Consider the following 10,000-nt stretch of genomic DNA (forward strand, 5'->3'; position numbering starts at 1 on the left):
CAACAGAACCAACAACAACAATGGAGACAACAACAGACACAGCAACAACAGGTACAGCAACAGCAACAGCAAAAGCGACAACAATGACACCAGCAAAAAAAAAAGCAACAATTAGAAACAACAGCAATGACAAAACAATAACAGAAACAGCAAAAAGAACACAAACAACTAAAACAGCAATAAAAACCCAACAATCACAACAACAACAACGGGAACAGCAGCAACAACAGGAACTAGAACAGAAACAACAAGAGCAAGAACAACACCACCACCAACAACAGAAACAACAAGAGCAACAACAACAACAACAACAACACCAACAGGAACAGTAGCAACAACAACAACGTGAGAACCGACACCAACAACAGAAACAACAACAACTACAGGAACATCAACAAGAAAAGAAGAGCAACACCAGGAGCAACAACAACAACAACACACGTATAAGATATAATCCTCTGACGGTTTACATTTCATTCTCAAGCAGGACCACAGACGCATTTTTCCCATCAGCAGATTCCCCGGAGCGCCGTTTTCCTCTCAGCGTTTCTCTCATTATTAATTTGGGCTTTTTGGCTCAGTGTGCTCATGAGTGTAAAGGGAGCATCGGCTTTAATCGCGCATTCGTTTATTACTCTGAAAGAGGGAGGGAAAGAGGGAGGACGAGGGGACAGATAGGGGACGGAGTGACACTAAAAAGAAAGGAGTAACTTTTTCATAATAAATGCAGTGGTTTAACCGCCTGTCAGAATGAAGGAGAGAGAGAGAGAGAGAGAGAGAGAGAGAGAGAGAGCGAGAGAGAGAGCGAGAGAGCGAGAGAGAGAGAGCGAGAGAGAGAGAGAGAGAGAGAGAGAGAGCGAGAGAGCGAGCGAGAGAGCGAGAGAGAGCGAGAGAGAGAGAGAGAGAGAGTGAGAGAGAGCGAGAGAGAGAGCGAGAGAGAGAGAGAGAGTGAGAGAGAGCAAGAGAGAGAGAGAGAGAGTGAGAGAGAGCGAGAGAGAGAGCGAGAGAGAGAGAGAGAGAGTGAGAGAGAGCGAGAGAGAGAGCGAGAGAGCGAGAGAGAGAGAGAGTGAGAGAGAGTGAGAGAGAGAGCGAGAGAGAGAGAGAGAGAGTGAGAGAGAGCGAGAGAGAGAGCGAGAGAGCGAGAGAGAGCGAGAGAGAGAGCGAGAGAGAGCGAGAGAGAGAGAGAGCGAGCTTATGAAATATCCCCAGAGCCAAGCACACTTATTTACTTGGAACCGTTTCCTTATAGAGGTTTTTCAGTGTGTGTGTGTGTGTGTGTGTGTGTGTGTGTTTGCATTTGTTATGAGGTGTATTAGTGAAAGAGATCGAGACACGAGAGAGAACAAAGAAAAAAATAGGACACATAGTCGATGGTATAAGGGCGTACACACACACACACACACACACACACACACACACCCCTACGCACCTGTTGGTCCACCGCCACTGCATCTAATCCATCATACATGATGTTGACCCAGCCGTCTTTGGATGACAGGACAAACAATGACATCAAGGCCTGTGTGGAAAAAAACCCCAAAACAAAAGGAAATAAAAGAGAATGTGGTGAATAAACATCAGTTTCTACAGCGAGACTTCGATTATTTCATAAAAAACGAATTCATTCAGACGAATTATTAAATATATTTGCTGGTTGAGTTTGTACTGTCCATCAGAATTTTCAGCTGTTAGAGAGTCCTCGATTCTGATTGGTCGGATCATCTTCTATAACAGTGGCTCTGACGGCAGTTCTATCACGTTATCGTTTCTATAGCAACGCTACACAAGGATTTGTTATTAAAAAAAAAAAGCGTGCAATCGTTAGTATGGTAAGCAGACGTTCCTGGAAGGAGTCTCCAGTGTCAGGCCCGCGGCCGACGCACAAGAAACCAAAATCTCTCCTCCCGCGACTGCCGCTGTGGTGCTGAAGCGACAGCTCCAATGTTTTGGACAGCCGGAGAGCACGTGGCACGGGAAAATTCCACCATCCAGCAGGCGAGAGTATAAAAGAGGAGATACTCCGCTCGCAAGAGAGCGGAGGCTCTCACGGTATGTGTGTTTTGCAGACCATCCCGACGCGAGCGAAGACTCCGCCCCCTGGTTGCACACACGGCTTCTCCTGATAGCAAGACGGGATCCCTGTTACTCGGGGAAACCCCCAGCACGCCCTAGGACACGCACACATGCACACCCACACCCTCTCGCAACCCGTTGGTTCCCTACTATATATATATATATTTATATAAAATGGTCTTGTGGATATTCTACGACATTCTACAGCAGTCGTAACAAAATGGATAAAAAAGTATCATCGTTATCCAATAAAAAAAAAACTCGTAATCCTCGGCGGGTATAAGAGGAATAACTCGAGGTTGATTATTTTCCTGTAACTGCGTGGAGATACCTGGCCCAAGTTGTCGAAGTTGTATTTCCTGCGAACCCAGCGGTAATTTGCCTGCAGACACTCGGACTTGTTGGTGACGTTCCTGGTGTCGAAGCCTTCACAGTGATGAAACTTTCCCTTGAAGAGCTGAGAAGGAAAAACAGACCAACATCGTGCATTAACAATAAAACAACAGGAAAAAAAAAAAAAACTGCGTAAAAATGTACATCTCCAGTATTTACAGCTGTTTTTCAGAAACACGTTTCAAGCTCAAGCCTTTCTCAAAGTGTTTTTAAGGAAATGAAATATATTAATAATCATAAAATAGAATGTGTGTTAGAGGGTTTGTTTGAGTAACTTTGTGAAGACAAGCACAGGGATTTAACGTGTCAAGTGAGGACCTTCTGGGGAAATGAGGACCTTCTGGGGACGTGAGGACCTTCTGGGGAAATAAGGACCTTTTAGGGAAGTGAGGACCTTTGATTTGATCTGATAGATGCTGGATAATGAATTATGTGTGTGTGTGTGTGTGTGTGTGTGTGTGTGTGTGTGTGTGTGTGTGTGTGTGCAATTCTTACCTGGACTCCCAGTATTCCAAACACGATGAAGAAAGCACAGCAGATCAGCACAATATTCCCAATCGGCCGCAGTGAAGTTATTAGTGTTTCAACAACCAGCTTTAACCCAGGAGCCCTACTTATTACCCTGACACACACACACACACACACACACACACACACACACACACACACACACACACACACACACATCAATGCTGTCAATTACACTAAGTACAGTTTCAGCGCAGACAAAAAGTCCGAGACAGGAACGTGTCATCCATCTTTGTTAGTCAGACTGGATAGCGGAGTTCAGACTAACCAGGCAACTCTCCCCAGTCATATGACAGCTCCCAACCTGAGACGGTGGAGGCTAACACGTGACTCGCCTGAGACACATAAAGCCAACCAACCACGTCTTACTGCCTCACAGGGGAGCGTGACACACTCAGAGCCTCTTCAGCATACATGAGCTCACAAAAGCCCACGATTGGCTAATGTCGCTGAGATTGACAGCGGACAGAGAGCATGCCCACTTCACCTTGTTGTGTTTTATTCACTTTCATAACACACTCACCTGAGTGGTCTGAGCGTCCTGAGAAGACGCACCACTCGCAAGATTCCCAAAATGCGGTTTCCTCCGGAGGACGCCAGGGACACCAGGATATCCACGACAGACACGAACACCAGCAGCCCATCTAGAACATTCCAGCTGCTTTGCAGATACGAGCCTGGACCGGCGTACAGCCCCATGGCCACCACCTAGCACAGCATGTTACACAGTTTGTATAACCGGTTTAGTTCCTTCACCACCATAATCGTCACCATGGTTTTGTTATTTTAATCCTAACAATTTCATTTACCTTGACAGTCATCTCAGCTACAAAGATCACCGTAAAGATGTAGTTAGACACACTGAGAAAGATGCGCTCCTGTAAGTAAAAAAAAGAAAAACCTTCCGTGAAGAATGTGTACTGAATTCTGGATTCTGATTGGTCATTTTCAGTTCGGCTACAAATAACAGTTGTATTTGTTTCGTCTGAAAAGTTCCGTAGCACCCAAAAGTGTGTCACTGTTCCTACGGTGAAGTTATCTATAAGGAGACGTCTATTTAACATTTATGGAAGGAGTCTCCAGTGTCGGCGTTTTGTAACAGTAAAAATACCCCCAATAAAGTAACAGTTAAAATACCCCCCCAGTTGTTCCCTTTCCAACATCTAGCCAAGTGGCTTTGAAATGAACATCTTCTCTGTTTGTTGACGAGAAGGCAAGAGTTGAAAATCCATCCATCCATCCATTTTCAGGGCCGAGGGACACCCTGGACGTGGTGCCAACCCATCTCAGCGCACACCTTCACACAATTTAGACCTGCCAATCAACCTACAACGCATGCCTGGAGGAAACCCCCCGGAACACAGGGAAAACGGTTTAATTCACCATGCTGTGCGGCTGGATGTCGGGTCTCTCCAGCGCAATGGTGATGCAGTTGAGGAATATGAAGACCAGCACGATGTGATCGAACATCTTGTGAGTGATGACCTTCTGACAGCGCACACGGAACCTGCACACAGAGACGGAGACACGTTTAAAAGCAACGCACGACGTCATCGGTGACAGCGCTCCGAATAGCTCCATCCGTGATTTGTATTGATACCCGACGTGGGCGTGTCCTAAACAATCTCCAGATGGAAAAATGGCAGCGATTCTGGCCCTGACAGCTCCTCGACCTTCGCTCCGGCAGTCCAGTGGTCTCAAGTGGAGATTCGTGTAGGGTTTCGCCCAAAAATCGAAACAAATTAGACGCTTCATTGAAACCACTGAGCAGTCTAGTAAAAGAACGCGGTACGGTAATGTTCTAAACCAGCATTAAAGTAAAAACCTCCCGCCGGTGGGTCTTTTTTTGGCGCCCTGTGAACGTTCTAGCAAGAAGTAATAATAATAATAATAATAATAATCCTTCTTTTGGACTCCAAATGATATATTCGTATTTGCTTTGATCCCTAGTGTACCGTATGGAGTGAACCTTTTGTTTTCCTTTCGTCCCTTATTTATACTCACTTATTTTGAGGTGAGAACACGTACAGTGACCAGTCCTCGTGATCTCTGCACCACTGAGGCTTGTACGGCTCCAGCATCCTTTTCAGAATAACGCACCAGCTCTACAGACACGGACAAAGAATTACAAAACAAGAAATAAGTATTAACCCGCGGAGGTCTCCGCCTACTTCTGCTCCTTTGGATACCCAAGTTTAAAGTCTTCAATGCGATAAATAAATAAATAAATAAAGTAAATGCCCCCCTATTTCAAACACGTCTGTGGTGTTGCGGTTGTTCGGTTTTTCCAGCACAGTTAGGGATTGTAGTCTTAAGTGTGTTGAATAAATAAACGAAATCAATACAAAAAGACAAGTCAGAACGCCGGCTTTTTTTATTTTTATTTTTATAAAACGAGTAAATTATTGAGCCGTATGTAGGACGGAAGACGTCGCGGGGCTCGGAGGTGAGAGATGGTTACAGGGCGAAACAGATGAAGGGCCTCACACTAGATCTACAAAACACACACACACACACACACGCGAACAAACACACACAGGGTTTATTGCCATGCGGCGTTAATTAGCTTTCAAACCACCTGAAACAAACAGACTAATTACCCGAACGACGTAGTAAACGCAGCGGACAGAGAAGCTCTTGTGGGCGTGGCCTGTGCATGAGAGATGACCGCTAATGAAGCAGAAATGGAATAACGTGCGGTTTGATTTTTGCGTGTACGTGCTCAACTTCGTGGATTAGATTAGCTGAAGGCGCGGACTGTTCAGGCTACGTACAGTACGCTACACTCGCCAGAACCACCAACCATCTCTGCAACCTCTTTCCAAGCTTTATTTTTCCTTGTGACGTCTCTACGTACACTTATTGAGCCGTCGTATACGACACTATAAGATGGAACCATACGTATACGTTTGTTTTTTCGTGCGTGGGTGTGTCAGGTGACCGCATTTTCACTTATTCTAAAAGGCAAACGATTGAGAACGCGAGAACAACCTCTTCCGAGTCCTCGTCCTGCTCGGCAGGGGGCGCGCGCGGCGTTTCTCGTCGCGTCGCGTACGGAGAGGAAGGGAACGACCCGTCCAGTCTACCGTTGCATTCTCCGTAGAAGTGTTGCGCGGGTGGGACTTGGAGGAGTTCTGGCAAATCGAACGACTCGAGATGCGAAACTCTGCTCAGGCTGCCGGTCCTGCTGGACTCCGATAGGTCGTCTTCGAAACTGTCCCGGTATTCGCCCGATAGTAGCGACTCATGCTCTCCTGATTGGTCACGCCTCTTCAAGCTAGGGGCGTGTCCGAGGCTGTTCCAGCTGGAGCGCCGACTCCCCCATAGACTGGACTGGACACACACACACACAAAAAAAAATGCGGTCAAATATCGAAATTGATGATGGTGAAAATGAATACGGACGTGAATATCACTGTATGTGGGCGTCGCACCATCGACTTCTGGTCATGGTGCTCGTAGGACGCGTTGCTGCTGCGCAGTGATTGGTTGTCGACGTGAGAGACTTCTGTTCTGGGCGTGGCCGTAGTGTAGGCGTGGTACGGCGGCATGGTGGCTCTGGGCTCCAAGTGGCCATTAGAAATGGGCAGGAGCGTCTGCACTTTCACCTCCAAACCTAGGGGTCAAAATGATTATATATATTATATATATATATATATATATATATATATATATATATATATATATATATATATATATAAAACAAAAAAACCCCAGAGCAACATTTTTATCCGGATAATTTTACACGCAAAAACGGCAACAACATCCACACCTGACAGCTCTCTCAACTTGTCCTCGTCATCAAAGTCACATGAGAAGGCATCATCGTCGCTTTCTGACCTGCTAGCATCACCCTGAGAGAGAGAGAGAGAGAGAGAGAGAGAGAGAGAGAGAGAGAGAGAGAGAGAGAGACACACTTCAAAATGAAATCAATCTGAAGAGGAATTACTGAGAAAATAAAGCCTCAGCAATAACCTTCCCGATGATGTCGTATCCACTTTGCTGAGACGGATCAGAATTTTTTCAGGATTAAGGCGAGTACACACTTATACGAGTGTGTTAATTATTTAATTAGCAGGATGTAATTAATCCCGTCGCTTTGAATTAGACTAATGAAGCATTGCTGTAGGATCACACACTGAAAAACCTGCCAAAAAACTGGAGGAAGAGGAATAAAGCTAAGTGATATATAACCTTGCAGTTTCTGTGTGTGTGTGTGTGTGTGTGTGTGTGTGTGTGTAGGCGTGTGCGCTTTGAGTAACAGAAGAATGGAAGATAAAAGACACAGAGGGGAAATAAGACCACAGAGGGGTTTCCGGTCCGGGACAGCGCAGTAAACACATTCCTACACGCACAAACACGCGCACTGGCATCGATTCAGCTTCCGGAATCTTCCGGGAACGAGTGTCCCTCGCTCCTCTTTTAAAGGGATGATGCAGTGGAGAAAGAACTAGGACAAGTGTATTAATTCAGAATTCCTCTCTCCGTCACCTTTACTGTCCTGTCGTCTCCGTTAATCCCCGTCTCTCGTCGTCTTGTTTCTGTCCGTCCGTCCGCTCTCACCTGTCCTATTATCCGTCCCACCTCTCCTTCCCTTCCTCCCTTCTGTTAATTCACCCTCGTCTCCATATCTGTTCATCTGTTCATCGTAATCCTCTCCCTTCTCTTCAGGCCGGTCTTCCTCTCTTGAGCTTCTCTTCCCTTTTCTTCTGCATTCCTTAATTCCTCTCCTTTCATCTGCATCATCCCTCTATCTCTCCTCTTCTACGCCTTCACTCTTATTTCTATCTGCATATTTCTATCTATCCCGCTGTTTGCCTTCCCTTCCCTTCCCTTCCTTTCCTTTTCTTTTCATTCCTTCCATTTCCCTTTTTCTTCAGTTTCTATATGAAGGTCATGAAATCATGACGCGTGTTGAGATGTAAAAGCAGCGGCATGACCTTTGACCTCTTACCTCAGCCTGGAAGCCTTCCACCAAAATGGCCACCAGCAGGTTGAAGAGGACGTAATTGCCGAAGGTCATGAGAGCAACGAAGTACAGTGCCGCCCATGGAGAGGTGGAGGCCATTCCGTTATACAACACCACGTTCCAGTCCTCCTGCGTTAATATCTGAAAACAACACAGTGTGGAGAGAGAGAGAGAGAGAGAGAGAGAGAGAGAGAGAGAGAGAGTTTAAGCCAGAAAGAGACACACACACAAAGAGAGACAGTAAAAGAGAGAGAAGAGAGCGACAAAGATACACACAAGGAGATTCAGAGAGATAGAGAGAGACAGAAAAAGAGAAAAAAGAAAGACACAGAGAGACAGAGAGAGAGACACACAAAGAGAGAACAATATACACAAGAGAGGGAAAGAGAGACAGAGAGAGACAGCCAGATAGTGAGAGAGACAGGGAGAGTGAGACAGACAGGGAGACAGACAGAGAGACAGACAGAGGGACAGGCAGAGAGACAGACAGGCGGACAGACAGACAGAGAGACAGACAGGGAGACAGACAGAGAGACAGACAGGGAGACAGACAGGGAGACAGACAGAGGGACAGACAGGGAGACAAACAGGGAGACAGACAGAGGGACAGATAGGGAGACAGACAGAGGGACAGACAGCGAGACAGACAGGGAGACAGACAGAGGGACAGACAGGGAGACAGACAGGGAGACAGACAGAGGGACAGACAGGGAGACAGACAGAGGGACAGACAGAGAGACAGACAGAGGGACAGACAGGGAGACAGACAGAGGGACAGACAGGGAGACAGACAGGGAGACAGACAGAGGGACAGACAGGGAGACAGACAGAGGGACAGACAGGGAGACAGACAGGGAGACAGACAGAGGGACAGACAGGGAGACAGACAGAGGGACAGACAGGGAGACAGACAGAGGGACAGACAGAGGGACAGACAGGGAGACAGACAGAGGGACAGACAGGGAGACAGACAGGGAGACAGACAGAGGGACAGACAGGGAGACAGACAGAGGGACAGACAGGGAGACAGACAGGGAGACAGACAGAGGGACAGACAGGGAGACAGACAGAGGGACAGACAGGGAGACAGACAGAGGGACAGACAGAGGGACAGACAGGGAGACAGACAGGGAGACAGACAGAGGGACAGACAGGGACACAGACAGGGAGACAGACAGGGAGACAGACAGAGGGACAGACAGGGAGACAGACAGGGAGACAGACAGGGAGACAGACAGAGGGACAGACAGGGAGACAGACAGAGGGACAGACAGAGAGACAGACAGAGAGACAGACAGGGAGACAGACAGGGAGACAGACAGGGAGACATACAGAGGGACAGACAGGGAGACAGACAGAGGGACAGACAGGGAGACAGACAGAGAGACAGACAGAGGGACAGACAGAGGGACAGACAGAGAGACAGACAGAGGGACAGACAGGGAGACAGACAGAGGGACAGACAGGGAGACAGACAGAGGGACAGACAGGGAGACAGACAGGGAGACAGACAGAGGGACAGACAGGGAGACAGACAGGGAGACAGACAGAGGGACAGACAGGGAGACAGACAGGGAGACAGACAGAGAGACAGACAGGGAGACAGACAGAGGGACAGACAGGGAGACAGACAGAGAGACAGACAGGGAGACAGACAGGGAGACAGACAGGGAGACAGACAGAGAGACAGACAGGGAGACAGACAGAGGGACAGACAGGGAGACAGACAGAGAGACAGACAGGGAGACAGACAGGGAGACAGACAGGGAGACAGACAGAGGGACAGACAGAGAGACAGACAGGGAGACAGACAGGGAGACAGACAGAGAGACAGACAGAGGGACAGACAGGGAGACAGACAGAGAGACAGACAGGGAGACAGACAGGGAGACAGACAGGGAGACAGACAGAGGGACAGACAGGGAGACAGACAGAGGGACAGACAGGGAGACAGACAGAGGGACAGACAGAGAGACAGACAGAGAGACAGACAGAGGGACAGACAGGGAGACAGACAGGGAGACAGACAGAGAGACA

The 10,000-nt window shown here is 47.7% G+C and overlaps 1 protein-coding gene across 1 annotated transcript in view; it reads right to left on the minus strand.

Moving 5' to 3' along the window:
* The window catches only part of cacna1hb (calcium channel, voltage-dependent, T type, alpha 1H subunit b), a 54,341-nt gene that overhangs the window by 11,209 nt on the left and 33,132 nt on the right, over nt 1-10,000 (minus strand). Inside the window, exons 12-22 of the mRNA XM_017456868.3 lie at nt 7,949-8,104; nt 6,767-6,848; nt 6,429-6,610; nt 5,986-6,327; nt 4,999-5,099; nt 4,378-4,501; nt 3,804-3,872; nt 3,518-3,702; nt 2,962-3,088; nt 2,405-2,530; nt 1,430-1,519 (exon numbers count right to left, since the gene is read on the minus strand). Coding sequence (XP_017312357.2) covers nt 1,430-1,519; nt 2,405-2,530; nt 2,962-3,088; nt 3,518-3,702; nt 3,804-3,872; nt 4,378-4,501; nt 4,999-5,099; nt 5,986-6,327; nt 6,429-6,610; nt 6,767-6,848; nt 7,949-8,104 — 1,584 coding nt within the window. The remainder of the gene's footprint in view (nt 1-1,429; nt 1,520-2,404; nt 2,531-2,961; nt 3,089-3,517; nt 3,703-3,803; nt 3,873-4,377; nt 4,502-4,998; nt 5,100-5,985; nt 6,328-6,428; nt 6,611-6,766; nt 6,849-7,948; nt 8,105-10,000) is intronic.

Source organism: Ictalurus punctatus, chromosome 26 (assembly GCF_001660625.3).
Source record: "Ictalurus punctatus breed USDA103 chromosome 26, Coco_2.0, whole genome shotgun sequence".
Classification (NCBI taxonomy): Eukaryota; Metazoa; Chordata; class Actinopteri; order Siluriformes; family Ictaluridae; genus Ictalurus; species Ictalurus punctatus.